The sequence below is a fragment of the Labeo rohita genome, chromosome 20, assembly GCF_022985175.1.
Source record: "Labeo rohita strain BAU-BD-2019 chromosome 20, IGBB_LRoh.1.0, whole genome shotgun sequence".
Taxonomy (NCBI): Eukaryota; Metazoa; Chordata; class Actinopteri; order Cypriniformes; family Cyprinidae; genus Labeo; species Labeo rohita.
In genome coordinates, this window is record NC_066888.1 from 31,110,276 (window position 1) to 31,131,470 (window position 21,195).

Below are 21,195 nucleotides of genomic sequence, written 5' to 3' on the forward strand. Positions count from 1 at the left end.
ATCCTGTCACCTGTTGTTACTCCTCCGAAAATACAGTAAATAATGTAAAATTGTGAAATATTATTACAATTCAAAATATCTATTTTTTATTTGAATATATGTTAAAATGTAATTTATTCTTTTGATGCAAAGCTGAATTTTCAGCATCATTATTCCAGCCTTCAGTGTCACATGATCCTTGATTTATTTGGTGCTCAAATATTAATAATGATTCTTCTTATTATCAATGTTAAAAACCGTTTTGGCTGCTTAATATTTAATGGAAACATTCATTAATGATACATTTTTCCTCTCTCACACTTTGTGCTCCAGAAATGAAGTCATCAAATCATATGGTTTGTTGAGAGGAAGTCTTTTTGACTAACTATGAAAATCTAGTCTAAACAATCTAAAAATCTCAATTATTAAATATAAATATATAGTGAGCTCTTTCATTCAGTACTGAAAATAGTCAATAAAAAATTCATTTTTTTTCCCCAATATTTGTGTGCACTGTGTAGTTTTAGGCTTGCTGTAGAATTATTAATAGTAAATATTAGGTTTGATCCAGAAGGGGAAAAAATGCAGAAAAATTGAAAAAAAATCTTCTTGCCAGTGCAATATTGGTTAAGTTTTCGAACATTTCCTTTAACCCTAAAACACAATGCAATGTGTAATTCAAAATATGGGTAAAACAATACAGGGTAATCCTTAATATTATCCTTTTCTTAATAATTAAATCATAAAAAATGTAAATAATTTTCTAAAATAATTTTAAATAAAAACAATCAAAAAATATATTTATTTTAATCTGCGTGTTATTTGACCAACATCAAAAAACCGTGAACATTTTTCAGAATTATTAATATATTCATTAAATGTTTTACAGAGTAATTCAAGAAAATATTTCTTGAAAGTGAAATAGATTTGGCTGATAATTATTTTAAAAATCACGCAAAAAAAAACCCTGGGAATTAAAAAGCATTTTTTCTGATGCATTTTACATAATTTTTATAATTTTACATAATTGCCCTAGTGAAAAATAAATATACTAAAATGTATTTAAAATACGTTTATTTAGTGCTAAGTATACTATAAATACATGTACATATCATGTACTTCACAAAAATACCCTGCATTTGTACTTTTAATATACTAAAAAGTGGCATAAAGTCTGCTAAATTGAAACAACTAATTTTGCACTTAATGCACTTTAATTCTGTGGAAGTTGCTGAAGTCCAACTAAAGATATACTTAAGTATATTGTGCTAAAGTGAAACTATTGCAAGTATACTTTAGACACTAGACAATATTTTGCATTTAAAGACCGAAATTATTTAAAGATCATACATTCTTTATCAAGAGTGACATTAAAACATATTTTAGGCTTAATATTAAAAAATATGCATTGTGCACAAGTAGTACTCCAAATAAAGTTTAATTACAATAGCATTAAGTCTTGAGCGATATGTTAGTAAATATGTTAATAGACTTGAACTATACTTGCTATAACTATAAATGTAATTACTTTTTACTAGGGTGTCAATCTTCTGAAAATTGTGCATGTGATCACTTAATAAAGTACCAGCACTCTCCTCAACAACACTTGTTGATTTAGGAAATTGTTCATATCTGAAGCACAAACTAATACTGAATGTTTAACCCTAAATAATGAGCAATGGCAATAAATATGTTTGTCTCAGCGCAAAATATCTGCCGTCCCTCTCCAGGGCTGTTTCCCTTTTTCCTCCATTCTCTTTATACTGAGATCTGTGACTTTATGCCAGTCTAATCGCACTAAAAGCCTGCTAAAAGAAAATATTGATGTTGTTTGTGAGTTTTCTTTACCAACCACCGCTAATGAATCAGAGTGTATGATTAAGTGAAGTCAGACTTTTGTTGATTTATTCAACCATTTTCGTCTATATATTCAAAGTTATGTCACAAAAACTTGTGTGAATCTCAACTCTGATACCTCAATCATGCATAATTTGTTTTTATCAAATGAATCCAAAAGGAATCATCAGATATCCCACTTTATTTAACAGAACAACATAGCTTCTCATTATGGATTATGTGGTGTAAGTAGCCAGTTTAAGATGGTTTAGCTGGTCTCGCAGCTTGTTCAAACTAATTTTCAGTTGATTTAGATGGTAACTCATGAGTTAACCTGACTAAACTAGACTGTTTTTCACAGCAATAATTTATTTGACATAAAAGTCTTCTGTAACACAATACATTTCTATGCTGTCACTTATTTTACTTTATTTCATTTATTTTTTTAGTATTTAAATTTTATTTAATCCTATTTTAACTTTTAATTTATTTTATTAAATATTTTATTTAATGTATTTAATATTATTTAAATGAATTTTGTTATCATTCAGTACCATGGTATATTAAGCCATATATACCATAGTATTTTATTTATGTATTTATTTGTTTGTTTGTTTGTTTGTTTGTCAGTGTCATTGCTGTTCCAGGGAAATTGCATATTTTATTTTTTATTTATTTATTTATTTTATTTTTATGTTATGTTATGTTTTTTGTTTGTTTTTCTTTTGTACGTGCTGTACATGTTTAGTTGACTATTAATTAACTGTAATAAGATTTTGGCTAATTCTAACTCATTACTTAAAAGTCTATTTGGCTCACTAAGGCTGCATTTATTTGATTAAAAATACAGTAAAAACAGTAATATTGTGAAATATTATTACCATTTCAAATAACTGTTTTCTATGGGAATATTTAAAAAAAATGAAATTTATTCCTGTAATCAAAGCTGGATTTTCAGCATCATTACTCCTGTCTAATATGCTGATATGCAGTTCAAGAAATAAGTTATTTTATCTGAATTTATTGAATTTTTATTAAATATTTAATTGAATTTATTTAAAATTATTTAATGCATCTGGCTATCATTCAGTACCATGGTATATAAAAAATACTCTCTTATCACTGGTTTCCATACCATTACTGTACCATAGTGCTGCACATTTTATTTTCTTAATTTATTTGATTTTATTTTACCTTATTTTCTGAATTTTTATTTTATTTGATTTGATTTTATCTGAATTTTTTTAACATTTTATTTTATAAATCTTATTTTATTTATTTTAACTTTTTATGAAATATTGCATTGAATATATACAATATTATTTTATGAATCTGGTTATCATTTAGTAGCATGTATATATCAAATATTCTCTGATGGCTGATTTTCATAGCATCACTATACCATAGTACCATCACAGTATATTTTTGTAAGCGTATGCTGCTGCTGTTTTATGCTCAGGCAGCAGTTTGAGGGCTTTTTGAGATGAGAGTGCTTTATCTGCTGCCATAGCAAACTCTCTGCCAACACTATTGAATTTGGATTAAGAGTAAAATCTATATAGCCTTCACTCAAAAAAAAAACACCAATGTGAAAGAGCTGCCAGACAATTCGATTATCGTAGCTCATTTCCTCTAATGGCACAATAAAAATGAAAAAAAAAAACGTTTCTGAGGGGAAACAACTACAATCTTCCACTGCTGGACACACAGAATCACTTCATCTCTCACAAATATCTATTATGATAACCATAATTACTGGCCAGATAACTACAGTTATTGTTAGTACTGTATTTATTGTCACGTTAATGCAATTTAAAGATTGAATTCTTACTGACCCAAAACCCCAAATTTTATTTAGATCTTGCTGAGTGTGTAATAATTTTTAATATTTATTTTAAAATGTATTTTTTTTTTTTTAAATTTTTATTTAATTTTATTTTTGCACATGCTATATTTGTACAAATTAACTTACTCTAAAATGCAGTCCTTTTAAATGTATAAGTTGTTTCATTTCTTTAAATGTATTTATTTATTTTTTTTTATTTATTTTGGATACACATGCTATATTGGTAGGAATTGATTATTTTATTTTATATATTTTTTTATATTTATTTAATTTTATTTTACATGCACATGCTATACTGATACAACTTAATGCAGTCCTAATTGTGATTGCGTATCTCATTTGTGGATCAGAACCCGCAGGACTGCAGTAAAGCCCGTAAGCTGGTGTGTAACATCAATAAGGGCTGTGGATACGGCTGTCAGCTCCATCACGTGGTTTACTGCTTCATGATCGCTTACGGCACGCAGAGAGTTCTGATCCTCGAGTCCCACAACTGGCGTTACGCTCCTAAAGGCTGGGAGACGGTCTTCCGGCCCGTTAGCGACACCTGTACGGATCGATCCGGAGCCACGACCGGACACTGGTCAGGTGAGCATCAGTTCTGCATGAAATGAGCAGGTCTCAACATGAAAATATTTCTTATACCCTTAAGTCAATATGACCTTAAATTGGACTGTTTAATTTCTGTTGAAGTAACATTATGTGTTACTCATAAGTGTGTGTTATTCCAAAGAAAACAAAAAAAAATAAAGTCTATATCACTTTAATTTTAGTTTAGGTTTTAGTAATTTTCCTGTTTTTGTCATTTTTACTTATTTTTCTTAAATATGTCAATATGGTTTTATTATTTTTTTATTTATTAGTTTTAGTTTTTTCACTTGAAGTTTTTTAAACTTTTTTTTATTTTTTTTATTTTAGTACTTCAAGTTAAAATAAATGTAAAAAATTATGAATGAGACTGACAATGTCAGCAACTAGCTAAAATTAAATTTTAAGTTTCATTTGTTTAGTTTTTATTTTCTTTCAATTATTATTTATTTTATTTAAAGTAACAAAACGTTAATATATATATATATGTAATTTACAATTTACAATTTAATGTATATACATGTAATTTACAATTTAAGGTCATACTTTTTTAGTTATTTTATTTTGTTGTATGTTTTGTGTTTTGGTTTGGTTAGTTTTGATCATGCTGAGTGTGTAATGTTTTTTTAAATACTTTTTTAATTTAATTAAATTTTTATTTGTTGTTTTTTGTTGTATTATTTTTTATTTGTATTTTAAGGTCATATAATATCATATAATAATATATATAGATATAATTTTGGCTATTTCTAAATTATTACTTAAAAGTTTATTTTGCTTACTAAGACTACATTTATTTGATTAAAAATGCAGTAAAAACAGTAATATTGTGAAATATTATTACCATTTCAAATTATTGTTTTCTATGCGAATATATATAAAAAAAATTTAATTTATTCTTGCAATCAAAGCTGAATTTCAGCATCATTACTCCAGTCTAATATGCTGATTTGCTGCTCAAGAAACATTTCTGATTACTAGCAATGTTGAAAATAGTTGTGCTGCTTTTGTAGAAATTTTTCAGGATTCTTAATGTAACTTTTGGTTAATTTTTGGTTAATTTAATGCATCCTTGTTGAATAAAACTATTAATGTCTTTTTTTTTTTTTTTTTTTTTTTTTTTTTTTTTTAAAAAGCATTTTGAACAGTATTGCATTTAATTTTTATTTTTCTTTTAATTTACTACATAATCTAAATAATGATTGTTGAATATAGAAACCAAAAAAGTGACATTAGATTTTGCTAGTTTAGCTTTGCAGTAACATCATTCTTTTCTTTAAATGTATTCTTGTATTCAATGCATTTTTATAATGTAATTTGTATACCTTTTTAAGTTAATTAAGCACCACTGTGTATGAAATTCGCTGTATGTAGGGCTTGTATTTTTAATTTGTGCATCAGCATTTTCTGCTGTAAAACTTTGTGTGAACTGGAGTCCACTTCTATAAAGCTCTTAATGCTAAATGGACAAAGTGTGAAGCTCTAGTAAAAGACGGATGTTTAAGTGTAATGAGGACGTGTGAAAATTTCCTCTCTTCTTTGTGTCCTAATTATTACAGGCGAGGATCTGTTGAGGGAATAGATTATCTGAGGATTCTCCTCTAAACCCATTTCCAGCCGCCAGAAAGAAGTGTAAAAAAGAGCTGCGAGTGCTCTTACATAAGCCTGGGAACAGCTTGGGAGTTTTTTTTTTTCTTAAATATTTCATGCTTTAGCTAATTAAAATTTCAAGCATACTCCGATCACATGTGCACTTGCTGGTGGAAAGGCCGTAGAGCAGCCGCCGGCGGGCCGCTGTTGTTGTGGGCTAATTGTTAGGGAGAGTTTTAACGAGCTGCTTGTCAGTTGGTTTGCGGTCGAGAACGTCAAAGCCGCGTTCTGCAGCTGTGACGCTCGTAATTAGCAGACCCGCCGTAACTTGTTTTTTTAACAAACGATTAAAACAAAGCCGCTGTTTCTATGCAACACGTTCGGGCTTGGTTAACTTGCGGTTTGTGTGTTTCTAAACTCGGTTCAAGTTCTCGTAGGTTAATCAGAACCATTTCGTTTCTCTAATAAAGTGACAGAAAAAAGTGAGAGAAAAGTTTAGTCAAAAATGAACAGGGTGGCATTATTTACGTGCTCGTATGTTGTTTTAAACGTTATTTATTCTGCAGAACTCAAAAAAAGATGTTTAACAATGTTCACACTGCTGTTTTCTGAACAATTAAAGTGAATGTGGACAGATTCTTTTTAAAAAAAAACACCAGAAAAGTGTTGTAGAAGTGACTAAAAGTGGTCTATATGAATTTTGTCCTCTGTATTTTGTTTTCAGCTCATATTTTAAGTTTATATGAGGAACACACTTTCATTGTCAGTTGTGCAACTTAAATCATATTTGACTTTTAGACTTTTAGGCTTGTTCATCACACAAAAGCTATTGCATGGCTTCAAAAGACTACACTAGGGAAAAATCAGCGTAGAAACAGAATTTTTTTGTATTTATTTAGTTATTTGGTTATTTTGTAAAATGTACTCAAATATTCTGTTTTATTTACTGTTTTTCTGTTGTATCTTCATGTTGTAACTTTATGAAAATCATTTTATAATTGACAACAAATATTCAAAAAGCTTATAGACTAAAATGTAAATATTTTTAATATTATAATTTTTATATATTTTTATAATATTATAAATATTATATTTATAATATATTATATAATATTTTTTAATATTATATATTTTAATATTTTTAATATTAATTAATATATTTAATTTTTTAAAGAAAATTGCTGCATTTAGTTTTTCAAAATTTCTACTTTTAATTTCAATGGGAAAAAAAACAGGTTTGGAACAACGTGACAGGATTATTAAGGTTAACTAAAACTAAAAGCTGTGGAGCGCACTTCCGGAACAGCTTCGAAACAACACTGATTTGTGTGTTTTTAAATCACAGTTGAAGACACATCTTTTTAGACAAGCTTTCGATACATAGTCACTGACTCGATTGCTGTTTTATGTACATTGGTGTTTCTATTTATTGTTGTCTACTGTGAGTCTTGTTTTTCTCCTGGAAAGCGCCCTGGGCACCTTTTTGGTTGTTGTAAGGCGCTATATAAATAAAATTTGATTGATTGATTGATAAAAACTAAAACTAAAATTGATTTTTTTATATATATATATATATATATATATATATATACGTATATATATATATATATATATATATATATATATATATACATATATACACATATATATATATATATATATATATATATATATATATATATACATATATATACATATATATATATATATATATATATATATATATATATATATATATATATACATATATACACATATATACACATATATATATATATATATATATATATATATATATTAGTTACTTAAAATAATATAAACACTGAAATAAAATTAAATAAAATTAAATATAAAAAAATGTCATTGTAGTTGCCAAAGCCAAACATTTCTCATTTTAATTTAGTTGTTGTACTAAACTTAATGTCCTAAAATGAATAAAACTGAAATAAAAATGGCTAAATACTAATATATAACCTAAAAATGACAAACACACAACAAAATTAATAAACTATTTTTAAAGAATTTAAATAAATTACAGCTGAATATAAATATTCAAAATATAAATAAATGAAATAAATTAATATTAAAAAAATATGATAAATATAATATTCATAATATAATAAAAATATATAAATATATAGTTGTGTTCAAATATATATATATATGGTATGCAAAAGTTTGGGAACCCCTTGCAGAATCTGTGAAAATGTGAATAATTTTAACAAAATAAGAGAGACATTGTTATTGTTAAAAGATATTGTTAAAATGTTATTTTTTATGTAGTACTGTCCTATTTAGTAGTCCTAAATATATTTTTCATAAAAGATGTTTACATATAGTTCACAAGACAAAAAAATAGCTGAAAAATTATTAAAATAACCCCCTTTCAAAAGTTTGGGAACCCTTGGTTCTTAATACTGTGTGTTGTTACTTGGATGATCTATGACTTTTTTGTTTTGTGATGGTTGTTCGTGAGTCCCTTGTTTATTCTGAACAGTTAAACTGAGCACTGCTCTTCAAAAAAATCCTCAAGGTCCTGCAGATTCTTTAGTTTTCCAGCATCTTTTGCATATTTGAACCCTGTGCAGCAGTGACTGTATGATTTTGAGATCCATCTTTTCACACTGAGGACAATTAAGAGACTCAAACACAACTATTAAAAAAGGTTCAAACATTCACTGATGCTCCAGCAGAAAGCACGATGCATTTAAAGCCGGGGAGGGGATAAATAGAATAAAAAGTAAAATAGAAAAATATCTATATTTTAACTGAATTTTAACGAACTTTTAAAGTGATTTTAAAATAAAACTGCAGCCTGAGGGTGAGTGAATGATTTGTATTTTTGTGAGCTTAGCTCTCCCTCTAAAAACTGTTTATCTACTGAATAAACATCCTCAGCTCCTGCTGCTCCAGCTCTTTCTCTTGGACTGTGTCTTTTTGTCTCTCTGTGCTTCTCTGGAGGGTGTTTGTGAAAGGACTGTGGGTAAGTGACCTGTTTAATCTGACGTGTCCAGACTTCTGCCCCGAGACCAGAGCCAGTCATTCCAGCACCAGGGACAAGCGGTTTGTTTGCGTGCGAGCGCTGAAACGGGTCACCTTGGCACTCGAAACCCGGCGACTTTTGAAGAAACTCGCCTGCGGAACGCTTTGGGAATATTTCTGCAGATCAAAGTCTCTCTGGTTTCCTCTCGCCATCGTCCTCTCGCGCTCTCGTCCTTCCTCTGCCCCGCGTAACGCAAACTGCACCATTAAATCGAATCAGCCTTTATTTCTCAGGGGTGACTTTGTATCGTCACACATAAAGATTGCAACGCTTTAATGCAGTTAAACGCTACAGGAGACATCTGCATCAAACATTTATGAGAAACCTGTGACAGGTCGAGCGTGTTTTTTACCGTCAGTGCATGAAAATCCACTAAGATTCAGTGAACTCAAGCTGGAAATGTAGCATTTTTGTCTTGCTTTCTAGTACAAATGTCTAAACTTTCTTAAATCAAGATACATTTATTTGGGAAGCAAAATAACTTGAGATATTTAGTCTTGTTTTATGATTTTTTCTTTTTTTAATTATGTGAGTTTATGATTAAAACAAGAAAAAATATCTGGCAGTAAGGTCAGAAAAATAAACTTAATTCAAAGTGGAAACAACGACTCCTTTGGCAGATATTTCTTCTTGTTTTAATAAAAAATGTATACTTTTGTCTTGTTTTTCAGTAAAAATATCTTTACATTCCTATATCATATACATATAAAATTACTGTTTTGTCTACTAGATATTAAGTACTGTTTTTTTTGTTTGTTTGTTTTGTTTGTTTTAAATCTACCATAATTACATGTGCTTAAAACAAGAAAAAAATGTCTCTTAGTGTGGTTAAAAAATAAATAAAAATAAATAAAATAAATTCAGTGGTAAACATTTTTCTCACTGACAAATATTTTTTTTCCGCTTAATTTAGACACCTTTTAAAGAAAACATTAAGTAGTATCTTAAGTCGTTTTGCTTCTCAAGTAAATTTCTATTCATTTAATAATATTTGGATATTTGGGTATAGATTATATATCCTTACATGATTGAATCAAGATATTTTTAATGAAGAAATAAAATGACTGTTATGTTTTCATGTCTTGTTTTCTGAAAAATCTTACCAAAATTAAATGGCTTTATGCTTAAAACAAGAAAAAAAAATATCTGGCAGTGAGGTCACAAAAATTTACTTAATTCAAAGTGGAAACAAAATTATTTTTCTGACCCCTTTGACAGATAATTTTTTCTTGTTTTAATCAAAAATGTATACTTTTGTCTTGTTTCTCAGTAAAAATGTCTTTACATTCCTATATCATATACACTTAAGATATAAAATTACTGCTGTGTCTACTAGATATTAAGTATTGTTTAAAAAAAAAAAAAAAATCTACCATAATTACATGAGCTGAATACAAGAAAAAAATGTCTCTTAGTGTGGTTAAACATATAAGAAATAAATTAATTAATTAATTAATTAATTAATTAATTAAATTAAATAAATTCAGTGGTAAAACAAGATTATTCTCACTGACAAATATTTTTTTTCCACTTAATTTAGACACCTTTTAAGGAAAACATGAAGTAATATCTTAAGTCATTTTGCTTCTCAAGTACATTTCTCTTCATTTAAAAATTTTTAGATATTTGTACAGAATATATATCCTAATATGATTGAATCAAGATATTTTTAACGAAGAAATAAAATGACTCTTATGTTAGTTTCTGTCTTGTTTTCTGAAAAACCTTACCAAAATTAAATTACTTTATGCTTAAAACAAGAAAAAAAATCCCTAAAAATTAATAAAAAAAACCTGAACCAGACAGAAGATCTAAATCTCGTTTCTGAAAAATGTATCAAAATTAAGTGAGTTTATGATTAAAACAAGAAAAAATTAGCAAAATTTGCTTAGTTTTGATAAATGTATGTTGATTTAAGAATATTTCGATATTTGTACTGGACAGACTAGGTTAAAAAAACAAGTATTTTGTGCAGTGAACTCTTTTATAATTGTAATAAAAGGACAAAAGTTACCACTTTTGTCTAGCACAAACAACCTACAGTTACTGGCTAATAAACTATGTCACATGCAGAATAATTTAGCACTGAAGCATGTTTGTGACTCTATATTTCATCATTTAGCAGCAGTGCTGGTGTTGTTTTGAGCACACAGGTGCATGCAGACAGATGCTGATAAGAGTGAGCGATTGTCTTCAGGTGCGGCCGCTGCCTTCTTGTTAAAAAACATGAGTTTTCTCATGCAAATTGGACATTTTTTTTTTGTTTTCACCTCGGCTAGATGCATTGCGAATTGGTTGTGCTTTAAAAGATGGTTTGTTGTGTGTACAGACATTTGCATGCATCTTGAAATGGTGATAAATGGGTTGAGTGAGCAGTGCCAGGGTGAGCTACTTGATGCTAATGCTGCGGCTTTCATCCAAATTCTGTTGAGCTTTCTACCTTGAAAGCATCATTGGCAATGCAGCATTCCACATAGTAGGCAGCTAAATGCTTTGTTTTGGCCATTTTGGCAGTGCTGCATGTATCTGCAATCCTGGGATGCATTGTAATCAGCTCAGTATATTATTCAACAAAGGTTTGATACACAAAAATGCTTCATCCAATTAAAAAAGAACCGTTTCACTGAGTATTTATCATTTCACCCAGTGTTCTTTCACCCTGCTGACAAAATGAACATGTTGTCATCATTTACTCGCCCTTATATGAAAGCCTGTTTCTGCCATGGGATAAAAAAAATACAAAAGGTAATTGACTTTTGTCTCACGATTCTGACTTTTTTTTTAATATAATAAAAAAAGATATAAGATATAACATTAGAACTGCAAAAAGTAAGAATTGTGAGGTAAAAGTCAGTTAGTGCTTGAAGTACTTGAATTTAACTTTTTAAAATTTAAGGCCTGGAAAACCATGGCTGAAGATGTGAAAAGAGCAACAGATGAACCGAATCAATTAAGTGAGTCATTTACGCTGGAACCGCTCCGATTAATTCAAACTCGTGACTTCAATCATTCATTATAAGCGATTCACTAGCAAAAACCAGGTCATATTAAAAGAGCCATTCATTTTCGAATTCCAATCGGATCGCGTTTTGCGAATCATTTGATTAATATCCGGACTTCAAATTGCGTATCATTTGGTTTAGATTGGGCCTGCGTCCCAATGTTCATACACCTCCATCCTAAATTCTATGTGAAAGTAGTAATTTTCAATACTATTTAGGGCAAATAGGGTGGATAGTATGCACGTTGGGACGCAAGGCGAGACTTTGGAGCAGTGTTCGTGAATCATTTGATTTAGATTGGAACTTCGTGTATCGCTAATCACTTGAGATATACATCGGAACTTTGTAATAATTTAGCAAATTGAGTGATTCTCGATCCGCGCTCCGAGTCCTGATCTAAAATGCGGGTTCGCGAATCATTATTCAGATTGGGACTTTGGAGCGGGAATCTTTTGCAGAACTTTCCGTATTGCGAATCGTTTCAAATTAAAATTTCGAAACGGGTATGCAAGTCTTTTCTTTTTTTTTTAAATTATGATGCACTAGAAAACATCAAACCATTAAGGCAGAAAATAGAAAGAAGGTATGCACAAATACAAATTCCTTAAGAAAATTAACTGTGGCTTTCTGAAGAAAAGACTTTTAAAAAATTACTTTTAACCATTAGTGATTGTATTTGTGTGCTGGTTAGGATGCTGGAAAAGGTTTGAAACAAAGTCAACATGTTGCATATTGTATTAACCGTTAAAATGCTGCTGTGCGTTTCTTTACAGGTGAGGCTCACGACCGGGACGTTCAGGTGGTGGAGTTGCCCATCGTGGATAGTCTTCACCCCAGACCTCCGTACCTCCCGCTCGCTATCCCAGAAGACCTTGCGCCCCCGACTGCAGCGTCTCCACGGTGACCCGTCCGTCTGGTGGGTGTCTCAGTTCGTCAAATACCTGGTCCGTCCTCAGGCCTGGCTAGAGAAGGAGATCCAGGAGACCTGTGTCAAACTGGGCTTTAAACACCCCATCATTGGGTGGGTATATCTCTTGTCCTATTTGTCGTCTTACATTTCTTTCTTTCCATCTGTCTGCGTGTGCGTGCGTGCGTGTGTGCGTATTTGTTTTTATCTGTGCCTGTGGCGGATGCGTATGGGTGGGTGTTACGCTGATAAAACACTGCGAGATAAAGATGACACACGATAACGAGAATGAACATGACTCACAATCATGATGAAATTAATGAGAATAAATGAGAATGAAATGATTGTGGCCCCATAGGAAGCACCATTGTCTCTTGACAGCACTGTGAAATGTAATAACCTAAATAATATAATAGAGTGAATCTATAGTGAAGCATAGAGATCAGCTGAAAAGAGAGAATTAGACAAATACTAATGAGTTTGCTATATAAGTACTTGATTTCTGCTGTTTTTGCACCTGTTTTTAAAACTTTTGGCTCATTGCAGAAAATAAGATCTGTCACCAACAAAAGTTCATTTTTTGTAAATGTTTTGTTCATTGTTATAATCTTCACAAACTCAGCTTTTATGAATTTTGAAGCCTAAATGCAATCAGCAGAAGTAGAAATAAAATAAAACAAAACTTCTTGTCTAAAATTTAAATGTTTTTATAACTTTTGATGCTTTTTTGGAGCTTGTCGAGCAGAAGACAGAGTTTCTTTATTGCAAGAGAAGTGTTTATTTTTACCATTTGTTCCTTTGGTTGCATTACATGACAGGTGCTAGCAACGCCGAGGTCATGGGTTTGTTTCCCCCAGGGAATGCATGAACTGATAAAATTTCCAACTTGAATGCAATATATTTTTGAGTTTGATCAATGCATAAATAGTGAATGCATAATGCATTTGATGATAAATAAATGCATAAAGGTACTTCATCACTTTATTTAAGTGGATAAATGTATAAATCATCAATATATTTGGCAGATGCTTTTATTCAAAGTGACTTATATTGCATTTAAAGTATTCATTTCATCAGTTCATGCATTCCCTGGTAATCGAACCCATGACCTTGACATTGCTAGCACTGTACTTAAATGTTTGCATTACAGGTCAATTTCCATTGAGGCACCAAATAGAGCATGCAAAGCTGGTTAAACTATTCACACTGTCCTTCACACTTTACTAAAATGCAAATGAGTAAAACCTGCATGGCTGCTAAAAACTGCATTAAAGAAAACTATATAACCTAACAAATGAGGGGGTGATCACAATTGTTTCACTAGACAGAAGCAGATAAATCCAGTTTGTGTCTCTGTCTTACAGTGTCCATGTCAGGCGGACAGATAAAGTTGGGACGGAGGCTGCATTTCACCCCATAGAGGAGTACATGGTCCATGTGGAGGAACAGTTCCAGTACATGGCTCAACGCGGCCATGTGGATAAAAAACGAGTGTATCTGGCCACCGATGACCCCTCGCTGTTGCAGGAGGCAAAAACCAAGTGAGTTATGAGTACTTTAACGGTCATGTAACAACCGTTTTGAAAAAACAGTGCGAAGAGCATCAAAGGTTTTCACAAATGCACTCTGCAATTTACCACTGCATGCAGCAAAATGAAAAAAAATCAATATTTTGCATGATTTCATAAGCTCACTTTGCATTACACAAATATACATTTTTAAATTCACAAGCTTTAAAATCTAATTGTCAATGTCAAAGACACAATAAATATTTTAAATGTGAAAAAATGAAAATAGTTGGGCAAATAACTCAGAATGTACCAGTTTTTCCCTATAATTAAAATTATGGATGTTAAAGGAGAAGTCCACTTCCAGAACAAAAAATGTACAGATAATGTACTCACCCCCTTGTCATCCAAGATGTTTGTATCTGTCTTTCTTTAGTCGTAAAGAAATTATGTTTTAAGGAAAACATTTTATTTTCATTAAAAAAAAATCAATTTAAATACTTTTTAATCTCGAATGCTTGTCTTGTCTTGCTCTCCCTGAACTCTGTGTATTCTGGTTCAAGACAGTTAGGGTATGTCGAAAAACTTTAATCATATTTTCTCCATCAACTTAAAAAATCATTTCAAAATCATCCTACATCGCTCCAGACGTACCGACACAGTCTTTGCAAAGTGAACATGCAAAGAAGATCAAACACCCTTAACAAAAAAGGTAAAACAGTGATATAGGACGATTTTGAAGTTGGGGGAGAACATGAGATGGGAGTTTTTCGACATATCGTAATTCTCATCAACCGGAAAAAATCACATCTTAAATTGGCCTCATCTAGTATTTACATGGTTTTTTTTTTGTGTGTGTTTTTCAGGTACTCAGACTATGAGTTCATCAGTGATAACTCCATCTCTTGGTCAGCGAGTTTACATAACCGATACACTGAGAATTCACTCAGAGGCGTCATCCTGGACATCCACTTCCTGTCCCAGACTGACTTCCTGGTTTGCACCTTCTCCTCACAGGTGCATTCATAACTGTTCATTTTATCAGTAACAATTTACACAATAAGTTTTTATTTGTTAACAGTAAGTACATTAGTAAACATGAATAAACAATGAACAATTTTACTACACATTTTTGTTCATCTAAATGTTACTTTCAACATTACCTAATACATTTTTAAAAATCACTTGAGCTAACATGAACAAACAATGAAGAATTGTATTTTTATGAAGTAACTAACAAAAATGAACATATGTTTTCAGGTTTTTTGACTTTGAATTAAATGTTGATGCGGTGTTATTTCTGTATCAGGATTGAGATACTGTTATGTTTTTATTAAAGTATTGAATCAGTTTTTTTTTAAACTAAAAACTTGATGTACTGAAATAAACAAAAACTGAAATAAAGTACACACACACATACATATAGTATGTCAGTTTCAGTTTATTTCTTTACTTCAAGTTAAACTAAATAAAAACTACAAATGCTGAAATGGCTCCCATAGCTGAAATAAAAAGTTTTTTAATTTCATTCCAGTTAACATTTATTGTATACAAATATATTTCAAGTTACATTTTTTTATAGTTTTAATTTCAGTTTTAGTTTTTAATAACCATAAAAAGACATTACAGGCACATTACAGTGATGCAATCTGCTGAGAAAATATGCTTAATTATTATTCCAATAATGTCAAAATGCAAAAAGAATTAATGGTCTTAACAGACCTCAGGTTCATTTATAAAGAACATTTTGTCAATTTAAAATCAGTGTTTTGCAATCAGAGCAGTGGCAGAAAATTAATGTTACTAACACAACAACATAATTAATAAATGCTGTAAAAAAATATATTGCTATTGCTAGTTCATATTAACGGAGCCCTGCACATGACATACATACAAAAATATATTCATTGTGGTGATAAATCCTTCTTTTAGTAAATCGTGGCCACGTCCAACAAATGTAATTAAAAAATAATTAAAACAAAGGGACAAACTAGTTCTAAATGACAATGATTAACTAAAATGAGAAAAGGAATTATTAATTTTAAATATATATATATATATATATATATATATATATATATATACACTGCCATTCAAAAGTTTGGGATCTGTATGAATTTTGATGTTTTTTTTCTATCGAGTCTCTTATGCTCATAAAGGTTGCATTTATTTGTACAAAAATACAGAAGAAAAATTGAATTTAATTTTAAATAACATTGTTCTTTTTTAATATACTTTAAAATGTAATTTATTTATGTGATGCAAAACTGAATTTTCAGCATCATTACTCCAGTCTTCAGTGTCAAATGATCCTTCAGAAATCATTCTAAAATGCTGATTTATTATCAGTGTTGGAAACTGTTGCTGCTTAATATTTAGTTTGGAACCTGTGACATGCTTTTCAGTATTTTTAAATGAATAAAGTTAAAAGAACAGCATTTATTTATTTTTCTAACAATTTAAGTCTTTAAAACATCCTTGCTGAATAAAAGTATTTATTTCTTTCAGAAAAAAAATAAATTACTGACACCAAACTTTGAACGGTAGTATATATTGTTACAAAAGATTTCTATTTTAAATAAATGCTCTTCTTTTAAATGTTTTATTTATCAAAAAATCCTGAAAAAATATCACAGTTTTCATAAAAAATATTAAGCAGCACAACAGCTTCTAACATTGATAATAAATTAGCATATTAAAATGATTTCTGAAGAATCATGTGACACTAAAGACTGGAGTAATGGCTGATGAAAATTCAGCTTTGCATCACAGAAGTAAATTATATTTTAAAGTATATTAAAACAGAAGACTGTTATTTTAAATTGCAATAATATTTTACAGTATTACAGTTTTTTTTCTGAATTTTCAATCAAATAAAATGCACACTTGATGAGCATAACAAATGTATTTAAAAAACATGAAAAATCTTCCTGATCCCAAACTTTTGAATAGCAGTGTATACTTCATTTTTCCCGCCCAACAGTTTTGTGACATTGTACTTCTGGTTTTATCAGGTGTGTCGTGTTGCATATGAAATCATGCAGACTCTTCATCCGGACGCTTCGGCTTTCTTCCGCTCTTTGGATGACATCTACTACTTCGGTGGGCAGAACGCACACAACCAAATCGCCATCTACCCGCACCAGGCGCGCACTGCAGAGGACATCCCACTGGAGCCCGGAGACGTCATCGGAGTGGCCGGAAACCACTGGGACGGATACTCGAAAGGGGTCAACCGCAAACTGGGACGCACCGGCCTCTATCCGTCCTATAAAGTCAAAGAGAAGATCGAGACGGTGAAGTACCCCACTTACCCCGAAGCAGACAAGCTACTGAGCTTATAGAACAACACACATTAATAATTAACGCATGGACGGCTGAACTTGCCATGCACTGGCTAACAAACACTCAAAGAGGCGTGTGTGTGTATTTATAGGATGAACGCACCTTTTAGGTTTGTATAAATTGCATAAGGATCTCATAAACTGCTGTGGACATTGAGAGCTTTTCTAACGGCACTCAGATCAGCAGAAGCAAATGACAAAAACATTTTTTTAATTGTTTTAATGTTTTTTAAATATTCTCTTGCCTTCTTTGTCACTTTCTCTGTCCTCAAACTGGAGTGAATCTCACAGAGGCTGTCAAGCATAAATTCAGGTCACATTTCACCCACAAAATCAACAGAAAAAGTAAGAAATTATATTTTGCATGAAGAAAATGGAGCCTGTTTGAATATTTTGCATTGACATTTATTTTCATAAAGTCAAAAATTTCTTATTTTAATCTTATTTTCATATTATTTTGTAATTTATTTTTAATATATTTATTTATAATTCATTTATTATTACATTTGTGTTAGGTTTATATGTGATTTATATTTTTAAAGTTTTTTTTTTTATTTTTTTATTTGTTTTATATTGCCTTTTACTTGACTTGAAGAAATAAATTACAAATTGAAAAAAAAATTTAGACATTAATGTGAATGTGTTTATTTATTGTTTATTTATTTATAATTGTGTACAAATTCATAATTATGTTTTTGATTGATTTATTTATAATTATATGATATTATTTTTACGTTATGGTAGTATTTGATACTGCTTTTGATTTTTGCTGATTTAAATAAAAAAATGTTCATGCACATGGCAGTAATGCGAATTGTAGTGAAAATGTGCTTAATTGTTCTTAAAATAATGTCAAAATACAAAAACATAATAAATGGTACTAAATCAGGCCTCATGCTGTTCATGCAAAATGTAATTTCTTATTACTTTCTTTTGATTTATTGGTGAAATCTGATTCTTGCTTGTCAGACTTCACTCATCACGCTGTGCTCTTAAGTTCTTTATCTGTCTTCAGTCTGTATGTGTGTGTTTATGTGTGTGTTCACAAAGATTGTTTGTGCAATTATTTATTGTGCATCCAAAGCGGTGCCTGAAATGAAAGGACGAAGCATTGCAGAACTTTAATATATCTATAAAAAAGAACTAAATAAATAGGTGGAACTTTACATTTTACAAGCATTATCAAATTATTCATTGTTAGTGAACCCTAATGCATTTGGCAATTTTACAAATTAACGGAAAAAAACATTAATACTTTAAAGCATTAGATTTATAGTAAAATAGTAGATGTTATGATTTATAAACATGATCTCATTAGAGATTCTTAAGTATTGTTATGTAAAGTGCTCTAGTACATATTTTTTACAATTGCACAGATACATAAATTACAACATTACACGTAAATGTTTTCATGCATGAACTGATATAATGTGCATATTGAATGCAATACAAGTTGCTTTGGATAAAAATGCATTAAATGCATTTATTTAACATCATTTTAGTTAAAAGGTAAAAATTGCAAATGTACTTTACATACAAATACCTATGAAAACTAATGAGATCACTCTAGATTTAAAAGTGGAATTAATTAAATCATATAATTTTCATAATCATTTTTGTTTTAATGTTCATTAAGCATCTTTTCTTTGATAATGAGACTATGAACCCCAGGAATTAATTGTGTTTTTGAATCATATGGAGAAATGGATGTGATTGAAATCTCACTGTAGGTTTAAGGCGTTTGTTGTTGTGTTTAAAAATGATGAAATTCTCTTTAGAAATGGTTCCCGAATGAAGCTGAAGGCAAACCCAACAGTTCTTTCAGCTTTCTTTGTTGCTTTATTTTATTGACATGATTTGTCTGTTTATTTGCTGCTTTCGACTCTGAAATGAACTCGGAGTTTAACTTTCTTTTGTAATGAAGACAAATAATGTTCACTTTGTCTGCGAGATGTTTTTCACTTGTTTTGTTTTAGGGTTTTGTCTTATATAAACCCACTGATCGATTAAAGTGGAGAAATCTGATGGCTGTTGTGTTCTTTTGGATGGTTATGGGTGTGCAGGCTTTTACACTGCATTCATCAATGTTTCCTTTCATCAGAGTTCAGGTTAAATGCATCTGCATGATATGAATCCCTCAGACCGGTGCTTCGTGACCAATCTCTAGCAGGTAACTCTTTTCCAACCGGATTGTTTAATTGTGCAACTTGGAGAAATGTAGCATTCCATCCCTTGCTCACCAATGGAGCCTCTGCAGTGAATGGGTGCCATCAGAATGAGAATCCAAACAGCTGATAAAAACATCACAATAATGCACAAGTAATCCACACCACTCCAGTCTATCAGTTAATATCTTGTGAAGCCAAAAGCTGCGGGTTTGTAAGAAACAAGTCCATCATTAAGATTTTTTTATTGCTACTAGCTAAAGTACAAGTCCATAATTCAAAATAAAGCTTCCTTCAGTGAAAAAGTCATCTAGTCTGAATCAGGAGACAAATCGACACAGGTCAGTAACCACTTAAATGCAAAAACAGTCCAAAACACCTCTTAACAAATATGTTGGTGCATATCATAGATTATGGACTTGTGTTTTGGCTGGAAGTGACAATTAAAGTTAAAACGCCTAAATGATGGATTTGTTTCTTACAAACGCTGAGCTTTTGGTTTCAGAAGACATTAATTGATGGACTGGAATGGTGTGCATTGTGGATTATTGTGATGTTTTATCAGCAGTTCTGACTGCACCCGTTCACTCCATTGCTGAGCGAGTGATGTAATCCTACATTTCTCCAAATCTTATGAAGAAACAACCTCATCTACATCTTGGATGGCCTGAGGGGTGAGTTAAGTTTCAGCAAATGTTCGTTTTTGGTTGAACTATTCCACTAATACATTTTTTTCATTTCCAGTGCCTTGTTTCCAGGTCCCATTGTCTATAATTCATCCTAGGTTTATGCTTTTATTGGATTATGACTGCACAAACAGAATTGGTAAATGATTCTGTCACAGCAGTCTCATGTTATGTTTTCAAACAATTCCACAAATTTCAGTGTGTGTATTTTACTGTAAACATGTTTTTATTTGATTTTATGCTCATCACAGATGCTGTCCACAGAGCTTGGCCTGTATTGAACTTGGAAAAATCCTTGAAAAAGCACTTATGCAGTGATTAAACGAGCGATAACCCTCAGCGTTTTTCTCTGTTATCTGAGGGTCCTTCGATTATAAGCCACTTAATGTGAGTGTGCTGCCCTGTGACCTTTTTTTCTGAACAGACCTTAGTTCAGTTAATTATTCTGTTAATTGGCCACCAGTCCCTAGCGTCTAGTGTTCAGATTTATTTTTGTCTGTGTCGCTCCATCCGTTTATTTAGAGCCTGAGCTGTTTCAGCATTATGAGAGACAGTCCAGAGGATCAGAGCTGATCAGAGAGCTCAGAGCTGACAGATACTCGTTACAGTATTACAGGAAAAGTTCATGCAATAATTCTGTCATCATTTACTAAGCCTCATATTCCAAATCCATAGATAGAGTTTCCTTACACCAAATACAA

General features: G+C 30.8%; 1 protein-coding gene across 1 annotated transcript in view; it reads left to right on the forward strand.

Moving 5' to 3' along the window:
- fut8b (fucosyltransferase 8b (alpha (1,6) fucosyltransferase)) overlaps nucleotides 1-19,668 on the forward strand; it is an 88,375-nt gene extending 68,707 nt beyond the window's left edge. The window contains 6 exon segments of the mRNA XM_051138524.1: nucleotides 4,012-4,249; nucleotides 12,658-12,761; nucleotides 12,763-12,905; nucleotides 14,156-14,332; nucleotides 15,166-15,316; nucleotides 17,314-19,668. Of these exon segments, the coding sequence (XP_050994481.1) occupies nucleotides 4,012-4,249; nucleotides 12,658-12,761; nucleotides 12,763-12,905; nucleotides 14,156-14,332; nucleotides 15,166-15,316; nucleotides 17,314-17,643 (1,143 nt within the window). The 3' untranslated portion in view covers nucleotides 17,644-19,668.
- The last annotated feature ends 1,527 nt before the right edge of the window (nucleotides 19,669-21,195 follow it).